The 23,102-nt window shown below is 39.7% G+C and overlaps 1 protein-coding gene across 1 annotated transcript; it reads left to right on the top strand.

Annotated features, from left to right (window-relative positions):
* Positions 1-17,437: 17,437 nt before the first annotated feature.
* Positions 17,438-23,022, top strand: LOC132068831 (CRS2-associated factor 1, chloroplastic). The gene is made up of 5 exons (XM_059462567.1): positions 17,438-18,392; positions 20,695-20,822; positions 21,319-21,544; positions 21,626-21,753; positions 21,897-23,022. The coding sequence occupies exons 1-5, from the start codon at positions 17,582-17,584 to the stop codon at positions 22,896-22,898; spliced, it is 2,295 nt and encodes a 764-aa protein (XP_059318550.1). The 5' UTR covers positions 17,438-17,581; the 3' UTR covers positions 22,899-23,022.
* The last annotated feature ends 80 nt before the right edge of the window (positions 23,023-23,102 follow it).

Raw genomic sequence — 23,102 nt, 5'->3', positions numbered from 1 at the left:
AATTTTATTTAGTGTAATCTAGCATGTTTGTGTGTTGTTGTAGTGTGTAGATAATGAATGAGACTCATGGAATTATACATAATGATGTTGTGGCCGTATGGACTGATTTGGTATGACAAGGAATGGACAAATTTTATGTAGTATGTTAGTTGTTGTTTGTTGTGGATTATGTGATGAAAATGAAGGTTTGATGATCTAAATTGAAGACAAAAGTGTTATGGGCTGATTTGGAGCCTAATTTGATTTCAATATGGCTTCTTGTTTAATGAGAAACGATGTTGTTAGCACATGGAATTGTTGATATAGTTTATGAATTTGAAAGTAGAAAATGTGTTGTGAATGTTTCTAGTTGAATTGGAAGGTGTTGGCCGAAGTAGTATGTTGATGGAATCGTTTTGGATGTTATGTGAATTGAGTTAAATTGAATTGAATATTATGAGTGTTGCTAGAATAATTGTTGGAATTGTTGTTGATAGTTTGGCGGTTGAATTCCGGTTGTCGTTGTTGATAATTGGCCAAGTTGAACTTGGTGGGATGGAGTATTTACGGAAATGCTGCCGAAATTTCGGCAGGCAAGTGTTACCTTAAGACTCAACTTCTAAATACTCTAATTGACGTTTGGTAAATGTGACCAAAATGTAGATTCCGGCGAACTTGGGACTTGAATTCGGAGGAGCGTAAGAAGCGAAAAAAAGGTATGTAAGACTTTATTTCCTTTCTTTGGCATGTCTTAGACGCGTAGGCTTGATTTCGCGTCTCGGGGACTTTCCTAACTCTAGAAATCCGTGATTGAAATTTTCTACTATTCACTCGGTAGAGATTGAACCCAAAGTTTATGAATGGTTGAAAGAAAGGTCCAAACACTTAGAACTTGCATGATTAGGACCCGATTACCCTAAAACTCTCCTAAGTATTGTCATGGAACGTATTATACGTAAATTATGTACGCCACCTCATTTGATCCGAGGTGGGCCCACTATTCCCCGGATTCCCTCTTATTGTTTCATTAAGTTTATTTTCGTACTATAGTCAATGAAGGTTTTTGATCATCGTTCCGACTACAAACAATAACTATTTTAATTAAACCCTCGACCCCAAAGCGTGATTTTCTTCCTAAAAGTTTACAAATGTTTTCCAAAATATTCGTTTTTCTTTAAAAACCAAGTTCTACAATATTGAAAGCCTTAAGGACTAAGACGGCGATTATGGTTCTATGACGATAATGATGATGCTAGAGATGAGGAAAAGTTTGATGATCGTTTTCCTAAGATTCCAAAGTACACGAAATAATCGTCTTGTGACCCTATTCTACGTTGTTCATGATGCTGCTTTTCATCGGTAGTCTCGCCTTAAAATACTCGTTCCTTCAAGGTGAGACAAAGCGATCCCGGTTAATCCATAACGTAATAGGAGGTTACCGACCTTACGTCACTCCGATAGACACATGACTTTCCTTGGGCTCCCATGCATGCTATTTATATGATAATGTATATAATATTTGATATTGATGAATGTTTATGATACATAATATTGTTGATCGTATATGTGGGGTATGGGGAGAACCGTGTCCACACCGATTCGGTGGCTAATCATCCCGGACGCGGGATGCCCGGACGCGGGATTTATGGGAGAGCCGTACGCGGCGTCTGTTCTGTGATATATATATATATATATACTCTCTATGATATATATTTGGGACACTGTTGGGGAGGGGGGTGGGAGAGCCGATGAATTCGGCGTCTGTACTGCAAGTAAAAAGTACCGTTTTCCGAAAAGTATCTGTTTTCTATGTACAAAAATAAAAACACCGTGTTCAAAAAAAAAAAAGAGAAAAAGCTAGGCATGCATGGCCTCCGCCCTGAGGGGCACTTACAGGTACAGTTTACTCCTTTATTCTACGATACCGTCTATGTTTCCATATAGTTATCACTCTGCACAGGTTACCGTTTTACTCGTGATATGCTCTACAGCTCTTCTGTTGTTATTCGTTCATGTCTTACATACTCGGTACATTGCTCGTATCGACCCCTCTTCTTCGGGGGCGCGTTCATGCCACGCAGTACACCCGGACGGATCGAAGTCAATATAGAAGATGTTCCGTCAAGTTGGCAAGCTCCATTTGGCCCGAGTGTAGCCGAGTCATAGCACAAGTGCCGGATATCCGATTACGATTAGAGACTTTGGAGACACGGTCGTGGGTTTCGGAGTCGGTTGCACTACGATACAAGTTACGTATAGTTACATATTTTATTTGATTCCAAAGCAACAAAGGTTTATTTCGCGACCTTTATTATGTATACTTGACGTAGAGATTTCAAAAAAAATTAGTACGTAGAAAGAGTCAGGGTTCGCTCGGCTCCGGTTACGGGGTCGGGTGCCCATCACACCCCAGTGAGATCGGGGTGTGACAAAGTGGTATCAGAGCAGGTCGGTCCAAGGGTTGTGCTCGCAAAGTCGTGTCCGGTAGAGTCCTGTTTATGGGTGTGAAGCCGGCCACATCTATAGACAGGAGGCTACGGGGCATTTAGGAATTGTTGACCTTCTTTCTGTTTTGTGATCGTGCGATAGAGCCAAGTCATAGGAAATAAGATTCCTTCTACTAATCGTTGATTTCCGCAGGCGCCCAGTATCGGCGAAGAAAGGCGAAGAATGATATGGAAGTCAAGAGAGGTGAGACTGGGTGAATATATTTGTTCTGTTACGTGGAGTTAGGCGCCAGACAGGAAATAGCCATACATGCAGGCGGAAGGTGAACATCAGGAATTAAAAAGGGCAAAACGGTCATTGTAGAAGAAAGAACATATTACGAAAATGTCTCGGAAGTTATAAAGTTTTGATTGGCTTCAGACCGAGTAGTAAAGGCCATGTGGGAAAGCGGACGCGAAAATATCAGTGTTAAGGCACCGAATCCCGCCAAAGTTCCGGGGTTAAGCGTGCTCAGGAGGGAGCAATTTCAGGATGGGTGACCCCCTGGGAAGTAAACTAAAAGTTTTACAAAGTGAGATATAAGGGACAAATAAGAAGCTAAGAGTGATCTAAGGGAACCAGAGTATACGGAATGGTTAAAGGTTATAAGAGGACATACGACGAGGTAGGCTAGAATGGGCGAGGAGACAAAAAGTACATCACAAACCAGAACTAGATAGGCTTGAACAGTCGTTTGGACGTACTTTGTGGGCTAGTTAGTAGTAATTGTATATATGTGTATGTGAAGGTGTAGGATATCCCAAATATGTTTGATATGGATGCTTGGATTACGAATGAAACCCCCCTTCAAGAACATAAGTCAGTGAGAACGGTATTGGATAGCTAAGGATGGAAAATAACTTCGAAAAGGGAGCTCCCCCGGGGTGTTTATGAGAGCCTGTAGGATTTGTCGAACATTCGAGGACGAATGTTCTAAAAGGGGGGAAGGATGTTATATCCCGTATTTTATACGTCTGGATATTTCAAGGTAGTCGTGGCAAGTTGAGGACGAGGTCATTTTCAAGAACTATTTCAATGTACGCGTTGCCACGAATATTATTTTATGAACATTATTAGGGTGGAAATATTGAGAAAGGTCAAGGGTAGAAAGGAAAACTTGCAAAGTGGCATCATGGGAATATTGCGGAAAGAATAGGGGCAAAATGGGAATTTCACAAAAATGTTCTCAAGGCCTTGGCCGCGTGACATGCCCCTATATGGCCACATTTTATTTAATAGGGGGTTAATTATGTGCATGTGTGGACAAAGCTTGTATGAGAAGCCAACCAAGTCATCTTTTATGACTTAGAGAATTTCTAGAAAATTTGAGAAAAATTGGAAGGGAAAAGAAGGAGAAAAACGTCCAAGGGGCATGTGCATGGTCATGTGCCCCTACTTATTTATATATATGTGCATAAGTGATGAAAAGGTAAGACAAATTCATCATTTTTCTCTAGAGAGTTCAAGAAAGGTGAAGAAAAAAAAAGAGAAGAGAGGGACGGTTTTGAGGGGCTGGCCGAACCAGCCCCCTAGATGTGATTATGGAAAATTCTTTCTTCAAGCTTTTATACTAATTAGAAGGTCCTCTATCTTGTGGACTAGTTGTTGGAAGAAAGAAACTACTTGTTTTGAAGAAAAAGCAAGCCTAGCCGTGTGAAGAAGGCAAGAGGAGGAGGTAAGATTCAATCCTCTTTTACATGTTTTATGGATGTTTTGGACATGTTATAATGCATGGAAATGGATGAAAATCATGCTAGGTAGTATGTGGGTGTGTGTGTGGCCGTGAGTTAGAGTGTTTGTATGCAAGGAGGGAATTTAATCTATTTGGTATTTTAGTTGTTGTATGAATGGATTGTATGCGTTATGATATGAAGAAATGGATAAAAATCATGAAGCTTGGGCATGTGAATGTTGGCCGTGTGTATGTGGTTTGATGCAAGTATGATGAACAATTTTATTTAGTGTAATCTAGCATGTTTGTGTGTTGTTGTAGTGTGTAGATAATGAATGAGACTCATGGAATTATACATAATGATGTTGTGGCCGTATGGACTGATTTGGTATGACAAGGAATGGACAAATTTTATGTAGTATGTTAGTTGTTGTTTGTTGTGGATTATGTGATGAAAATGAAGGTTTGATGATCTAAATTGAAGACAAAAGTGTTATGGGCTGATTTGGAGCCTAATTTGATTTCAATATGGCTTCTTGTTTAATGAGAAACGATGTTGTTAGCATATGGAATTGTTGATATAGTTTATGAATTTGAAAGTAGAAAATGTGTTGTGAATGTTTCTAGTTGAATTGGAAGGTGTTGGCCGAAGTAGTATGTTGATGGAATCGTTTTGGATGTTATGTGAATTGAGTTAAATTGAATTGAATATTATGAGTGTTGCTAGAATAATTGTTGGAATTGTTGTTGATAGTTTGGCGGGTTGAATTCCGGTTGTCGTTGTTGATAATTGGCCAAGTTGAACTTGGTGGGATGGAGTATTTACGGGGAAATGTCACCGAAATTTCGAGCAAGTGTTACCTTAAGACTCAACTTCTAAATACTCTAATTGACGTTTGGTAAATGTGACCAAAATGTAGATTCCGGCGAACTTGGGACTTGAATTCGGAGGAGCGTAAGAAGCGGAAAAAGGTATGTAAGACTTTATTTCCTTTCTTTGGCATGTCTTAGACGCGTAGGCTTGATTTCGCATCTCGGGACTTTCCTAACTCTAGAAATCCGTGATTGAAATTTTCTACTATTCACTCGGAGAATTGAACCCAAAGTTTATGAATGGTTGAAAGAAAGGTCCAAACACTTAGAACTTGCATGATTAGGACCCGATTACCCTAAAACTCTCCTAAGTATTGTCATGGAACGTATTATACGTAAATTATGTACGCCACCTCATTTGATCCGAGGTGGGCCCACTATTCCCGGATTCCCTCTTATTGTTTCATTAAGTTTATTTTCGTACTATAGTCAATGAAGGTTTTTGATCATCGTTCCGACTACAAACAATAACTATTTTAATTAAACCCTCGACCCCAAAGCGTGATTTTTCTTCCTAAAAGTTTACAAATGTTTTCCAAAATATTCGTTTTTCTTTAAAAACCAAGTTCTACAATATTGAAAGCCTTAAGGACTAAGACAAACATTATGGTTCTATGACGATAATGATGATGCTAGAGATGAGGAAAAGTTTGATGACTGTTTTCCTAAGATTCCAAAGTACACGAAATACTGTCTTGTGACCCTATTCTACGTTGTTCATGATGCTGCTTTTCATCGGTAGTCTCGCCTTAAAATACTCGTTCCTTCAAGGTGAGACAAAGCGATCCCGGTTAATCCATAACGTAATCGGAGGTTACCGACCTTACGTCACTCCGATAGACACATGACTTTCCTTGGGCTCCCATGCATGCTATTTATATGATAATGTATATAATATTTGATATTGATGAATGTTTATGATACATAATATTGTTGATCGTATATATGTGGGGTATGGGGGGCAACCGTGTCCACCGATTCGGTCGCTTATCATCCCGGACGCGGGATGCCCGGACGCGGGATTTATGGGAGAGCCGTACGCGGCGTCTGTTCTGTGATATATATATATATACTCTCTATGATATATATTTGGGACACTGTTGGGGAGGGGGTGGGAGAGCCGATGAATTCGGCGTCTGTACTGCAAGTAAAAAGTACCGTTTTCCGAAAAGTATCTGTTTTCTATGTACAAAAATAAAAACACCGTGTTCAAAAAAAAAAAGAGAGAAAAGCTAGGCATGCATGGCCTCCGCCCTGAGGGGCACTTACAGGTACAGGTTACTCCTTTATTCTACGATACTGTCTATGTTTCCATATAGTTATTACTCGCACAAAAGTTACCGTTTTACTCGTGATATGCTGCGGCTCTTCTTTGTGTTGTTACTGTTCATGTCTTACATACTCAGTACATTGCTCGTACTGACCCCTCTTCTTCGGGGGCTGCGTTCATGCCACGCAGGTACACCCAGACGGATCGAAGTCAATATAGAAGATGTTCCAGCGAAGTTGGCAAGCTCCATTTGGCCTGGAGTGTAGCCGAGTCATAGCACAAGTGCCAGGATATCTGATTACAGTTAGAGACTTTGCAGACACAGTCGTGGGTTTCAGGAGTCAGTTTGCACTACGATACAAGTTCTGTATAGTTACATATTTTATTTGATTCCAAAGCAACAAAGGTTTATTTCAGCAGCCTTATTATGTATACTTGACGTAGAGTTTTCAAAAAAAATTAGTACGTAGAAAGAGTCAGTGGGTTCGCTCGGCTCCGGTTACGGGGTCGGGTGCCCATCACACCCTAGTGAGATCGGGGTGTGACACCAAAAAAATAACACACCCCCATACCCTTGCGGCACTGGCCAAAGTGGCCCTTACCGCGCTGATCACAACGGGGCAGTGGGGGCCTTGCCTGGCTCGATTCTCCCCTGTAAGAAGGAACTGACACTCTCGAGCTCTGACCCAGTCCAGAATAAGTGGGTCGATCATAATGCTGCCTTAAAAACTGAGAGAGGGCACTAACTGCTGAAGGAGCTAATCTTCTATAAGAATAGGGCCTATAATATTCCTGATAAGCAGTTGAATAACCTGCGGATCTGGATCGTTTATGACGGCCCCTATCCGGGTCTTGCTCGGTCTGCTATTGGCGTTCAAGGTCCTCCAAATTCTGAGCATACGCCTGGATACGAGCAATATCCATGCCACCCTGTAATGAAGCCGTCATACAATCCTTAATCAAGTGAGGCCCAAGTCCAGTCACGAAACGGTGTACCCTATCTTCCATGTCAGCTACCATTGTCGGAGCATATCTAGCCAAGGAGTTGAACTTCAAATTATGATCCTGGACGCTCATATGTTTCTGGCGAAAAATAGGAACTCATCAGCCCTGGCCCGGCAAACCTCAGCGGGCAAATAATGATCTAGAAAGGCCCTGGTGACTTCGGACCATATTGCTGGAGGTGCATTCTGTCCTCTCGACGGTTGCTAGGACTCATACCATACTGTGGCCACATGCCACAATCTATAAGAAGCTAGCTCCACTGACTCTGTATCAGAAGCATGCATCACCCTCAAAGTGCGGCCCATTCGATCTATAAAGTTCTGAGGATCATCCTTCGGGTTTGTCCCCTATGAAAATTGGAGGGTCCAAAGTAAGAAAGTCACGCACGCGGGAACTAACAGCCTTGTCCTGAAGGCCAGCCTGCCGCTGAGTCTGGGTAGCCACCAATCTAGTCAATAACTAGATTGCATCTCGCAAGTCCTGATCTGGATTAGCAGGGGGAGGAGCCGGTGTCTGAGGAGCTGGAGGGTCTGGAGCTCTGTCATGTTCCCCAGCAACTGATGGAGTAGAGGTAGCATGCGAGAGAGTAGCGCTCTGAGCCTCGCCATGCCCTAACTGGGCTGGGGATACTCGGCTCAGGCCTTCCCCCACAGCGCCCGACACTTTGTTGGCCTTCTTCTTTCTCTGAGGCATCGCTGAAATTTAAACAGGAAAAGATTAGATGATGTCATCCTTACTTGGCTCTATCGTACGATCTAGATCATGAAGAAATGCGTCTTCCTAAATGCCCTCTAGCCTCCTGGCTATAGATATGGTGCACGACATACCGATAACCAGGACTCAACTAGACACAGCTCATAGACATTCCTAGGACTGCACCTGGCTCTAATACCAACTTGTCACACCCCAACGAGGAGCATGACGGGCTCCGCCCCTTAGGCCGGAAACCACCTAACTTAACAGTTACTTTGAATGTCATATACCGTAACTCAAAGAACACCTGCATGCAGAAAAAGCCCAACATAGAAATATCCAATAATCCAACATCTCTATACATATGCGAACCGCTAAGGTCGCTACAACATCACGAGTGTCATAAGCCGGCAAGGCTATCAAGAAAGTATCACAGACCAAAACAAGACCAACATGACCATACATCGTATTTACATACCCCCACTATGTCTATGAGCCTCTAAGAATGTACATATAAACATATATTACACTAGCAGAAGAGTACCAAAAGGTAGCAAGTCCGGAGTAGTGGCACTTGCTGATACCGCTGAGCTGGAAAATCCTATTGCGGTCGCTCCTCAATAACCCTGTCAGAGCCTGCAGTACGAAATGCAGGATCCCGTGCAATGGGACGTCAGTACGGATAAAGTACTGAGTATGAAAGGCTGGAAGCAGTAACATGAGTAGGACGAAAATATAAAGAGAGTAGAGGTAACCTGTCAGCAGAGAACTTGCTATATGCAATGCATGAATCTTAAACATCATATGAAAGTAAGCACACATATATATACGTATATCATATAAGTGTTAGTGCTACGGAATGTGCAGCCCAATCCATACATGTTAGTGTCGAGGAACGTACGGCCCGATCCGTATATATATTAGTGCCGAGGAACGTACGGCCCGATCCATAATTATCATATGTTAGTACCAAGGAACGTACGGCCCAATCCACAATTATCATATGTTAGTGCTGAGGGACGTAGGGCCCGATCCATATATATAATATGTTACACATACATAATGTAAATAGAATGCATGCAAGCTCATATGAAAGCTACAACTTTATCGAAGTGACGTAAGGTCGGTAACCTCCGATTTATATTATGGAATTCATGTTGAATCCAAAGAAATAACTTAACGATGATAACCATGATAATGTGCCAAGAATCCATGAAATAACTAGACATTAAGATTTGAGCTACATGACATAGGAATGGAGTGAATTTTATTATGGAACGTTCATGTTCATGCTTTAGTTGGATTCGTGCCAAGGAAGAGAGAAACAAACACCTTACATACCTTACTCGCCAAGATACCCCTCAAGGAATCCTTTACTTCGATGCCTGACTTTCGTCCAAACCTATATCTAATGAGAAATATATCGTTAATCATGCTTTCCCATCAACTTATTCGTACTAGTTATTGAAGATTAATTTAGGTTGAGAAAATTTGGGCAGCATCTCCCCTATATTATCCACTTTCTCCAAATACCAAAACAACTCCCAAACAATACCAACAACATCAACAAAAATATCATCAAGATTCTACACGGGAAATATGTATAATTTCATCCAAAACTTTCTTCAACTTCAATCCACAAGCCAACGATACCAACACCACAATCCATAGCTCTTGTTCTCGTAAATTTCCTTAAATTAATATTAATAAAAGAGATTCATACCTTACCTTTACTAGAACCGCGATACCTTCAATATTCACCTTGAATTCCAGCCAAGATTCACCGCAATACGATTTTATAATCGCAACTATATGCTATCCAAACCCGAATCTGGGGATTAAACTTGATTTGGGCTAAAATTTGGTGTATGGAAGTTGAGAGAAATTTCCAGAATTTTTGAGAGATTTTTGGGGTGTGGGAATGAAAAATGAGGGGTTAGCCCCCTTTTACAACGTTCTAGATTCTGCCTCAACCGACTGAAACATTACTCAGCGCATTCGCGCTACCTTGGGGCTCGTTCGCGCTGAGTTGTCCCCTGTCTCCTCCACGCGTTCACGCTGAGCTAATCCCTGCTCAGGCAGCCTGTCTTAAAATGCTCATAATTCTCTATTCTGATGTCGGATCGACACACGGTTTGTTGCGTTGAAAACTAGACTTTCCGAACTTCAATTTAGGCTTTTATTTCACTTCAAAACTCCTCTTATACCATAAGATATTCCTTCCTCAAGTAGGGCCAAAATTATCCCTCCTATTTCCTCCAACATCCAACAAACTTACTTTCCTTGATTCACTTTCCCTCAAATCCTTCCGTAGCTTATTATATGGACTTAAATCCTCATAAACATAAAATAAGCGCATCTAATCTCATATACCTCCTGAAGGGTAACTTGAATCGCAACATACGAAACTGCAGGGTGTAACATTTCACTAGACATGTTAACACCAGCAAGGATCCTTGCGACTGGTATGATTTTCTCCAGCAGTCCCATTTCTTCCACTACTTTCTAGAGGATGATCTTAGCTGAAATTCCCGGATCGACCATCACACGCTTTACTTGGAAGTAGTCAACGAACACGGTGATAACCAAGGCGTGGTTATATGGAAAGGTGACGCCTGCTGCATCCTCATCAAAGAAAGTACTCGTGCCCTCATCTAAAAGTTCCCGAGTCCTCTTTTTCGGGTTACCGAGATCTTCATCTTCTTGGAAAAGGTAAAACTGGTATCGGCGATCATGGATCCACCAAAAATCATGTTGATAACATATGGAGGAGCATTCAGAGTGCTCTTCTCCTCTGTAGGCCCAGCTCTCCCGTAATTATTTCTCGCCCTTTCGCTTAAGAATTCCCGGAGATGCCCTCTGTTGAGCATGTTAGCCACCTTCTCCCGGAGATGTTTGCAATCCGCTATCTTATGTCCATGGGTCCCGTGAAAGTCGCACCACACTATCTGATCCCTGGTGTTAGAATCAGATCACAGAGGTTTAAGGGGGCATGACGTTGGATGGGTCCTTAGTACGACCACCATTTGTGCTTCATCGATGGTAAAGCTTTAATCTGCAAGTTTCGAATATTCCGTCCCCTTTGAAGAGGACCCAAAAGAATTGGTCTTGTGCTGGTTCTGCAACCCGCAGTTCTCTTTATTGTTTGCATTTGGTTTCTCCATCGATCAGTAACCTTGACCACCGCCGACTGCTTCTAGGGGAGTATAACGCCGGAAGCTTTTCTTTGATGAACTCCGATCTTGTCCAAAGCTTTTATCCGTCTTACCGGGGAGTTCCCCAGTAGAAGTCTCCAGCAGGTCGTCCTCCACCTGGATTTTCGACTCATACCTATTGTGAACATCTTTCCAGGTAGTAGCCTGAAACTCCAAGAGATTTTCTTTGAGTTTTCGGGAAGCATCCAAACTTAAGGGATTCAGTCCCTTAGTAAAAGCTTCGGAAGCCCACTCATTTGGCACCGCAGGCAGAAGCATGCATTCCTTCTGGAATTGAGTTACGAAGTCCTGAAGACGTTCTGACTCTCCTTGTGAGATGCAGAAGATATCCGCCCTTCTGGTCTTCACCTTTCTTACCATGCGTGCTCCTTGATGAACATGTCAGCCAACATGATGAATGAGCTGATTCAATGCTCAGGCAGCAGGGACTACCATATTAATGCCCCCCGAGCGAGGGTCTTTATAAACTTCTTAATCATGATCAACTCAATTTCTTTTTCCTTTAAGTCATGCCCTTTGACCGCCATAGTATAGGCTATGATATGCTCCTGCGAGTCTGTAGTCCCATCATACTTAGGGATTTCTGGCATTTGAATCTCTTTGGGATTACCTCCGGCGCGGCATCGGGCTTATACGCCAACTAGATATACCTATTAGAGTTCAGGCCCTCCATAACCGATAGAGCCCCAAGAATTTGACTCAGGCGCCTCTAAAACTCTTTGGCATTCTTCTCGGCTTCTTTGGCGGTCTGATCCACTTTGTGGGTGATTTCCCTCATAAACTGCTGGACTTGTGCTTGGAAAGGATCTTTCGGGGTGGACTCACTACCTAACACATATCCATTCCTCGCCACCATGTGTCTGCTTGTGTGGAAACGTTCCCATTTGTCGGGGTCAAAGGCATCGCACCTGGAGCCGCAACTCTGGCAGGAGAGTTGGACGCAAGCGAAGTGATGACCTGCCTCATTTGCTTCATTTCCGTTCTCATTGCGTGATTTTGCTCCCTTAAGATTTGTGTCGCCTCCATGGGAGTTTTGTCGGTGGGGTTTTCTTCCTCAGTGGATGGATATACCCGCCTGTCTCCCGACGTTACCCCATCTATATTCTAGGATGACGTATCTGCTATAAGATCACGGAGAGGCAGTCCAGGCCGAGCTAATCGTTGCCCAAAATGTTTCCAACATTCGTGTTGTCGTTAACCTCTGACATACCTGAAATTGATGCTAATGCAAAAAACAGAGTTTACGAAAAGTTAGTAAAAAATAGTGGTCACAATGATTACCACAACTATCTTGGCCCCACAGTGGGCGCTAAACTATTTACCCGGAAATCGGTTCAGTTGAATTTGTGTATGTGGTCAAGGACACATGGACCAAAGTGACCAGAAAAAACAATATAAGTTGTAATTAAAATCGATATGAACGAAATATAAGCAAAGTAAAAAGGTAAGAATAGCCTGAGCCTTGACGTAGCTTAGAACGGCTAGCTCCGGGCAAGCTACTAATTTGGTCCTTTTTGGATCTGAATTAAAATAGTAAAGAAACTTAAGAACAATGCAAGTGTGAAATGTATGTCATCTATATCTCTTGGATTTCGTTTCCTTTACAATGGAATGATAAGTCTTATTTATACTTGGGACCAGGGGTACACATTCAACGAATTGTGGGCCTGCTAATAATGTGTATTAATGCCACAATAATGATAGACAATAAGGAGGGAAATAAAGCCTATTAATGCCCCATGGAAGGTGGAAGGCCTGCTTGTAACGGTTGACCGTTTCCTACGAACCGGTGCTATCTCACTTCTACGAGTAACCGGTCCCTTCACTGTCTTTGGTGTCATTAAACTTCTACCGGATGCTCTGAACGCTGATTTGTATTTGAATCATAGCTACTAACACATGTCATCACAGTATTCATCTAGTTGTATTCTACGAATTTAGCCCAATACTGTATCCAAAAATAAGTGAAGAAGATTAGTTCAACATATCTTGAAAGATTTTCAAATGGACCTGTTACTAAACTTTATGCTAATTGATGATCTTCTTTTCATCATTTGGTGTTGTGGTAATGTTAGGAATAATCGCAGTTTTGATTGCTTTGTTATTGGTAAATTTTAATTTTGGTCATTATAATATTTATATAAAATATTTGTTTTCGAATGTTTATTTTCCGATCATTATGGAAAAAGTTATGTTTTAATATAAGTGACTAGTCACAGGGAATGAAAGGAGTACATGACATGGTCAAGCTTGATATATAGCATTCTTTTGATTTTTAATCAAGGGTACAAACAAGTTTTTATATCAAATTACTCTTGAACTTAGTAAGAAGCAACATTTATTAAATGCAGCTTATAACAGCACTCGTGAAATTAGAACTGCGACTTATGAACCGCGCTCATCAAGTGCTACTTAATAAATCGCTTTAATCAGATGCTACTTAGAAATTTGTACTTATAAATTGCTTTTGTCGATTAAAGTATAAAAAATACAGCCCGAAACATTAAGCAAAACTTAAAACTACATATGTGAAGTGATTGTCTACAATCACTTCACATATGTAGTTTTAAATTTTGCTTTTTTCGGACTGTCTTTTTTATACTTTAATTTGTTGTGCTGGTGCATTTTGATCAAGAGTTGGATGAACATTATTCGTGTATTATTTGCTGTTGATAATAAAAAGCTACATGTAATGTGGTTTAGGAAAACGCATGTCGTTTGAAGTTTGAACTAATCCATAAGAATAAGCTAATGGGCTAATGGCAAATATGTGAGGACTTAGTTTGACATTTTAATCTTTTTACATAAGCTTTACTTATCTTTTTCAGTTGCTATTGTATTTTAGTTTTTTCGTGTTTTTTTACAGTTTTAATTTGCACGTGGTAGAACTAAATAGAAACGCTGGTATGGAAAAGGATAAACTGTCTAACTTATTTTGTACAAAAATAAAGGGATAAGACATATAAACACCCCTAAATTATGATGAAATCACCAACTACACACCTAAACCATACAGGAGTCCTATGAGAAAGAAAATAGGTTAAAATGCAACATGTGCAAACACGCGCTTGTTCTGAACTACAAGAAAAGGGTCTTAATGTCTTCTTTCATTTGACTCTTTCAAACTTAAACGACTAGACACTCATCCTCTCTCAAGCCCTTCGTCCTCCATCTTTCACTGTTATGATCTCCATCTCTATTTCTTTTCTGAATCATTTAATCAGGGCCCAATCGTTTGAGTTTGAAAGAATCAAATGAAAAAATACATTTTTATTTTATTTTAGAATAAGCATGCATTTGCACATGTTGTGTTTTAACTTATTTTCTTTACTAGGTAATTAAGGGGATAAATAATACGAAAAAAAATAAGTTCAGGAGCGCTTTAGGCATGTGGTTGACAATTCCACTACAGTTTAGGAGTGCTTCTATGTCTTATCCCATAATAAATAAAGGTTGCACAAACTTCACCAAAAAAGAGAGGTCACACCAGAGATTTTAAGAAGAGTTAAACTGTGATTACCGTTGAAAAACTGCAATAAACAAAGAAATATTGCAGGAAAGATCTCAGCAAAATAAAGAGTGGAACCAAAGAGAAGAGGAGATGAAATTTAGGGAACGGATAACCTGAAAGAGAATGGGGGGCTTTCGGACCAAGAAAACAGAAAAATAGAGAATGGGGCTGAATATGGTGCTATCCACACATCCAAAAGCCACACATCATTCTGTGGAAAAACTACGCGATGCATCTGTTTAAGTTGTGTGGAAAATGAAATTAAATTTACAATTGCAAGAATAGCCAAATGCTAGGCAGGCATGTTGACCTCATGTATGCTAGACCATGGCAAGCATGGCTAGTAGGTTAGCATCCTGTTCATTTTTAATTGATTTAAATGTCATTACTATTTTTTACTACAAACATTAATTTTTTGAATCTTTTGTAATTTCGTCAAATTTCCAAATTCATCTCAACACTCCTGTCTGATCTAAGTTTTTGACTTCATTGTCGCCGGAAAACTTGAAGGCTGCTCGCATAATGCCCTAAACCCCTGGAATCATTTCCAGCATATGTCATTAGTCGGTCCATCTTTACAATAAGCAAATTAAGAACAAAAATGATAACAATTAACAACGTAACCTGGAGTTTCTTTGTATCATAGCCATGGGGAATTGAGTTTCTTTCTTTGTCTTTCTCTCTATTACGCCTTTTATTTCTTTTCCAAACATTCAACCTAACAAGAACCCTTTTTTTCTCAATGCTGACTATGGCCATTAAGAAAACCCCTTTTTTTCTTACAATATTTTTCCTTCATTTAAAAAAGAAAGATATAAAGCATTATATTAAACGGAAAAGGGTCAAATATATCCTGCACTATGAGAAAAGGGTCAAATATACCCTCTGTGATACTATTGGTTCAAAAATCACCCTGACATTATACCATTGATTTAAATATACCCTCCTCCGTTAAGTTGTCCAAAGTGGACATCTACTCACACGTGACACTGACATTTTAGTGAGGTGGACGCCACGTGACATGTCACCTCACACCCTAACCCATTTTACTTCCTTCCCTCACCTTCTTCTTCACTGAAACTAGAAATGATGGAGTTCACTGGTTCCCCTGACCCATCATCAATAAACACCTTCAATGCACTATAATTCCAGCCCCTTCACAACACTCTGCGACATCACTCACTTCCTTAAACGTCAAACGCATCATTTCTTCACTCCCACCTCCCCCAACGAACTCAAAAATTTCTCTTTCAATAGAAATTACACTCAACCCTTTAATTTCATCAGGCAAGACACCATCTTTCCCTTTCTGTACACAATTAGTGAAGCCGCAAACTGGGTTGGGGTGGAAGACAAAGGTAAGGGGAGGAAGTAAAATGGGTTAGTGGTGTGAGGTGGCATGCCATGTGACGTCCACCTCATCAAAATGCCAGTGTCACATGTGAGTAGATGTCCACTTTGGAAAACTTAACGGAGGAGGGATATATTTGAACTAATTGTATAACATCAGGGGTATTCTTGATAGCATAACAGACGGTATATTTGACTCTTTTCTGATAGTACAGGGTATATTTGACCCTTTTTCGTAGATTAAATAGTTGTATATGTCAACAATTAAAATAAGTATTGGAGTAACTGGATTGGAAAAGAAGGAAGATGGGGTGTTTTAGCGGGAGATGAATTTTCGAATAGGAATACTAGAGCTCGAAGTAGAGGATGGAAGATTGGGACCTATTTTTATGCAAAATGACAAAATTGTCCCTAGTATTAATGAAAGGGTAAGAAGTTGTTGGGTGGGGGGGGAGGGGAGGGGGGAGGGGTGGTATTTAAGTCAAATAAGAAATGGGTAGGATGCTAACCTACTACTTTCACGTAGTAGGTTAGCATGACCATATATATATATGTCATTTTGACTCGATATTATACATTATTTCATTTAAAATCAAATCAAACCAGACATTGTTAATTTTTTATTTTTTAATACCAAGCTAATCAAATTAAAGAATTAATAATTTATTAAACCGATTTGGTTCGATTTTCCTTTTTCTTTTTCACTTTTTTAACCCCTCCCACCAGGAGCACCCCTTTTGCTCCCTTGTTGATTTGAGCCCACAGCTTTCGGATTGGAGATGGAGAGTGCTTATCATATCATCTGAGCAACCTTCTGGTCGATTTTCTTGTTTAGTACTCCCTCCGTCTCATAATAAGTGTCATCTTAGCCAAATTTTTTTATCTCATAATAAGTGTCATCTTAGGAAACCAAGAAATAAATTAACTAGTTTTTTCCAATTCTACCATTAGACAATAAAGTAACATCTAAATGATGATTGGAAAAGCCACATAGTAACTTAGTATTATTGAATTTCAATGTCAATAGATTTACTTCTTGTGCATGCTCTAATCAAAAGGTAAAAATAATTTATTTTTATTACATAGGGGTATTTTGGTAAACTTCATATTACATCATTGGTTTTTTAATATGCTTATTTTTTCACTAAGGCGACACTTATTATGGAACGGAGAGAGTAATATGATTCTTCAGTTTTTTTTTTCAAAAACACCCCTAAGTAAACTATACTTTACTACTAGAGTTATATGGGAGAAAATCAATCTGCCAGTTCAAATTGCTCATTGGGAAGAAAAATCTTAAGAATCATTTTCAGAATTAAAAGAAAAATAATAAATAGAATAGTGACCATTTTCAGCATTTCCTCTTTCACACTTCACAGATTTAAGTCGCTCTTTAATCAGCTTAACAGATTTTATTCTTTACTCCCAATTTAAAAATATCCAGAAGAATACTATTCCCAATTTGTCCTTCAGCTGCTATCAGTTCTAAACACCTCCATCTTCATCTTTTCTCCTTCTAGCTAAACATGGGTTCAAGAACCCTAATCCAATTCCCAATTTTCTCACCACCACAACACAACAACCACCGTCCTTCAACTGAAATCCGCTTCTCTCGTTGGAACAACGCCAATGCCCAAAAATTCATCCAACATGAACAAACTCAAAAACAAATCGAAGACCAAATCCGTTTCAATAAGCGCTTCGATTCTGCCCTCAACATTGCCAATAATTACAGCCCTGCCCCTCCATCACCAATTAACACCACCTTCAAATCAACTGGCACTCCTTCATCTCCCTCTTCACCTTCCATCCCTGGCAAAAAGTCCAAATATTCCAAACGAAATTACCAAAATAACCCTCACCCCCACCCAGCATTTAAACCTTTAGTTAGACCCGGGAAACTTCCAGGAGAAACAAAAAAGAATGAATTAAAATCAGCTATTGATATAAAAGTAGACGAAAATGGGGTGTGTTATGAATTTCCAGAAGCACCATTTGTGTATCAATATAGTTATACTGAAACACCAAGGTTGAAGCCTAATAAGTTACGTGAACCATTAGTGTCACCTTTTGGACCTGACTCAATGGGGAGGCCGTGGACAGGTAGGAAACCGTTGCCACCGAGTAAGAAGAAGCTTCCGGAATTTGATTCATTTCAGTTGCCCCCGCCACATAAGAAAGGGGTTAAGCCGGTTCAGGCTCCTGGACCCTTTTTGGCGGGTTCGGGGCCTAAGTATGTTAAGTCTAGAGAAGAGGTATTGGGAGAGGCGTTGACGAAAGAGGAAATGATGGAGCTTATAAATAGTTGTAAGAAAACAACACGACAATTGAATATAGGTACTTCGTCCGTTTCAATCTGTTTGCCTGGTTTTTGACTTGCACGGAGTTTAGGAAAGTAAAGAAGATTTTTGAATCTCGTGGTCTTAAATTGAAAGATACGTAGAATGTATCAGAATGTTATTTCTTGTGGTCTTAAATATGTCATGTGGAAAGTTGGAATTAAAGAGAGTTTTTTTCCAGACCGACTAAAAAGGAAAGTAAGATAAACAAATTGAAACAGAGGGAGTATATCATTATGTGTGAGATTATTTGTTGAACATGATGAAGTGCATTATGTATAGACTTGGGAGATTGCGTTTTAATCTGAATTTGCTGTAGAATGTGAATCCTCTAGGGCAAAAAGTAGAAATTTTTCGAGCTTCAAGGGCTAGTTAATTTTTTTTTTTAAGCTTTTGGCACGTATAATGTCAATTAAAGGATCAATTGTGCCTTAATCCCAATGTATCCATTCTGCTCTTATTCATTCAGTATCACAACGAAATGGATGACACAGGCAACAACAACGACTACTACATACCCAGTATAATCTCACAAATGGGGTCTGGGGAAGGTAGAGTTTATGCAGACCTTACTCAGACCTTGGAAGGTAGGGAACGAAATGGATGATACAGGCGCATATACTAATTGTTTTTCTTTTAACTAGTGGTTCGAGATCTTGTTTTGTAAACATGCAATCACTCGTGGCATGTCTCATTCTTATTTTGTTAATCCCCTTAATTGATCCCATTTAAGTGCAAATCTTCTAGTTCTGCAAAGCCAAACAGCTGTTGGCAGGTTGTACTTATTTTTCCTGGTTTCTTGTTCCTATGGGATTAATTGCTTGAGGAGAAGGAGAAGAAAGGAGGGAGTTTGTGGGCAGAAAAGAGGGGGGGGGGGGGGGGGGTTGTGTTCGATGTGGAGTAAATTCCCTAAAATGTCACTCATGTATTGAGAATTGCCTCTTAATAATACTTTTGTTTCTTTTAGGACTATAATATCACCAACTATCACTATTGTCCTCGGAATATACTAAACATACAAAAACCCACTTCTCTCCTAGTTGGCATGCCATGTCACATACAATTCTATTTTTTTAATAATCAATTTATTTAACTCAACCCAAACCCATTTAACTAACCAACCCGTGTCTTATACCCATTTAACCCGGTTAGAAAACATTAAACAAGCTAACATAATCTTAGTCGTTCATATTCCACGAAGGAGAGAAAACATGGCTACTATAAGGCTAAAAGTTTCAATTTAAGAGGGTGTTTTGGCTAAGCTAATAAGCTGCTAATTTATAAGCACGTTTTGGATTAAGTGACACTGATATTAGCAGCCAAACAGCTAATAGCTTATGAATTTCCACTACTTCTAGCTAATATTCACTTTGTTCCCTCTTCTCTTATTCTTTTCCCCAACTCAATCATTAATAGCTCAATGGATGCCTCAACTACCACACCTTTCTATAACTGTGCAGCCACAACAACCCCAACTCATTTAACTTTGTTCACAATGTCCAACTAATGATCAACAAGGCTTACAATGTCATCGCCCGTATTCTTGCTTTTCATTAAGGACCTGTTTGGAAGGACATTGGAATTGGATTTGGGTGTAGTTAATGAGTTTACATGCAGCAGTTATTAACAAACTTCTTTTTACCAAAATCATGGATTAGCTAGAGCAGTCATGTTTTCTCTCCTCTTTTCTCTCCTCTGTGGAATATGAACAACTGAGATTATGTTAGCTTGTTTGGTATTTTCTAATCGGATTAAACGGGTATAAGACACGGATTGGTTAGTTAAATGGGTTTGTATTGGGTTGTGTTATATGAATTGGAATAGTTAAATAAATTTATTATTAAAAAAAATAGAATTTTATGTGACATGACATGCCAACTAGGAGAGAAGGAAGGTTTTGTGTGTTTAGCATATTTTGAGAGAAATAGTGATAGTTGGGTGATATTATAGTCCTAAAAGAAACAAAAGTCATATTAAGAGGTAATTCTCAAAACATGGGTGACCTTTTAGGGAATTTACTCTTCTGATGTGTGTGTGTGTGTATGTATCTATCAGGATGATTTGATTCATTCTTGGAGACGTTTAAACGGGTTCGATGTGAGGCTTCTCCTGACCGAAGGTTTTCTCTTTTGTTAATTTGAGTTCACTAGTGTTGGTAGTTGGATTTACATTAAGGTATTAATGGTCTTTAAAAAGTTCATAAAATTATCTTTTTCGATTCGCTCTCCTCGATTCATGTAAAAAAGAATATGCTGACTCTGAATTTCTCTCTCTGACTCTCCATACCTTCTCTGTTTCAGGACGAGATGGCTTAACACATAACATGTTAGAGAATATCCATGCTCACTGGAAGCGGAAAAGGGTGTGCAAGATAAAATGCAAGGGGGTGTGTACTGTAGACATGGACAATGTCTGTGACAAGTTAGAGGTTGGTGGTGTTTATATATTTTACGCCTTGCAAGATGTTGTAACTTGTTCTCTTTCTTTGGAATATTATCACTCTCAGTGAACGTAGGTCTTTGCAAATCTATGCTCATTGTAAAGTACTTTATTCCAAGCATTGGTAATTGCCCTGTCAAGTTAAAAGCTTGAGGCACAGAATCAGAGACTGTTATTTTCTTTTTCTGTAAAGAATCTGCACTTTTGATGAAGTTATCCTGACTAGAAAATACACCTGCCATTCTAACTATATCTCACGTTGAAGTCTAAATAGAACTTCCGACAATACTAAAGTTGTTTATCATGACTAGAAAATACACCTGCCATTCTAACTATATCTCACATTGAAGGCTAAATAGAACTTCCGACAATACTAAAGGTAATCATTTATCTTGTATTTCTCAAGTACAAGCTGTTTTTTTTCCTTACAGACGCCTCACCAAGTTATTTGACATGTATTCATTTTTGATATCCTATATGTACAGGAAAAGACAGGTGGGAAAATTATCTATCATAAAGGTGGTCTGATATACCTTTTCCGTGGTCGAAACTACAACTACAAGACTCGGCCACGCTTCCCTCTCATGTTATGGCGGCCTGTAACTCCTGTCTACCCAAGGTTGGTTAAACGAGTTCCAGAGGGTCTGACTTTAGAGGAAGCAACTGAAATGCGCAAAAAAGGACGAAATCTGATACCTATCTGCAAGCTTGGTGTGTTTTGCTTTTATTTTAGCTACTCATGGTTAACTTGACAAGAAATCTTTCTGATAATAAGTCTTGAATGTTTTGCAGCGAAAAATGGGGTGTATTGTGACCTTGCAAAGAATGTCAGAGAAGCATTTGAAGCTTGTGAGTTGGTGCGTATAAATTGTCAAGGACTGAATCCAAGCGATTATAGGAAGATAGGTGCCAAGCTTAAGGTGAAGTGATTTCCAGTACTAGGAAATGCTATAGCATACTTTGAGGTGGCTACAAGACACCCAACATTATTTTTGGGAAAGAAAAAAGGAGTGCAAGAAATTATATGACCTTATTAATGTAAGTTGCTTTTTCTAAACTGTAGGATCTTGTCCCATGTGTGTTAATCTCTTTTGAGGAAGAGCACATACTCATGTGGAGAGGACGGGATTGGGTATCCTCTCTACCTGAAGACAAAGACAATCCTGAAAGAAGGAAGGGTTCAGAATCTGATGATACTGCCAGCACTGACCGATCCTTTGAAGGCCAAGTGGTTGCATCTACATCTGGAAGTCCAAGCTTACCAATTACAGTAATGAATCCTTGCAATCTCAGTCCTAGCACTTCTCCTCTGGGTGAGGAAGATGCAGAATATGTTAGGAGCGACCGAACAAAGGAAGATAGGTCGGAGCATCACTATTTGGAATACTCCAATAAGGTTCCTTTAGATGTTTGGGCTGTTACGACGATGGAGATAAGTGAAAGTGAAAGCCCTTTGGTGTATGCAGGAGATACAGGTGACAATTCTAGAACTCTGAGTGAATGCAAAACAGTTTTGGATGATTTAGTGGTGGATCCAGAAAATGAGTTGGGGGGCGCTTCAGATGATGTGGAACACAAGTCTGATTCCTCGTCTTTGGTTCCCTTGACTGGTTACAAGGTGCATTCTGTATCAGTAGATGCAAACCAAAACTGTCAGCCGGTAAGCTCAATCACGCCATGGATGGAAGGAGTTTTACTACTTTGGAAGCAGGCTATTGAAAGTGGGAGTGCAGTTCTATTAGATGATTCTAGCTTCGATGCTGACATTGTGTATGAAAGGGCAATTGCTCTCTCTAAATCTGCCCCACCTGGACCAGTTTTTCAGCATCGGCCTAAGAAAGTGTTAGTTCAAAGACGCGGGGAAGAAGAAACTGGCGATTTGGAGGTAGGATGCATGAAAGACACTCTTGCTTCTTTGAGAAAAGAAACTGTTGTTTCAGCTAGAAAGGTCACTTCAACAAAGAGTACTAGAAAGGAGAAGTTGAAGGGTATTAGAGAAGATTATCTAAATGTAGTTCCGAAAGGAAGTTTAGGAGTAGATGAGCTTGCCAAATTACTTGCTTAACTTGATGAATGAGTAACAATGTTCAAGGATCAAGTCAATTATTCTTTTGTATAATGTCAATATGTCATGGTATGTTTTCTCTAATTTTCCTGTATACGTCAATATATTTCTTTCCTTTTTGTTCTTTTTTTCATGTCGGTTCTCTTTAATATTTCTGCCGTTTGATAACTTGTAAACCAATGTATAAGCTTAATTAAATGGTGA

The sequence above is a fragment of the Lycium ferocissimum genome, chromosome 8, assembly GCF_029784015.1.
Source record: "Lycium ferocissimum isolate CSIRO_LF1 chromosome 8, AGI_CSIRO_Lferr_CH_V1, whole genome shotgun sequence".
NCBI classification, from domain to species: domain Eukaryota; kingdom Viridiplantae; phylum Streptophyta; class Magnoliopsida; order Solanales; family Solanaceae; genus Lycium; species Lycium ferocissimum.
The sequence above is the reverse complement of the archived record's forward strand: the minus strand, read 5'-3'. Positions and strand labels throughout refer to the sequence as shown.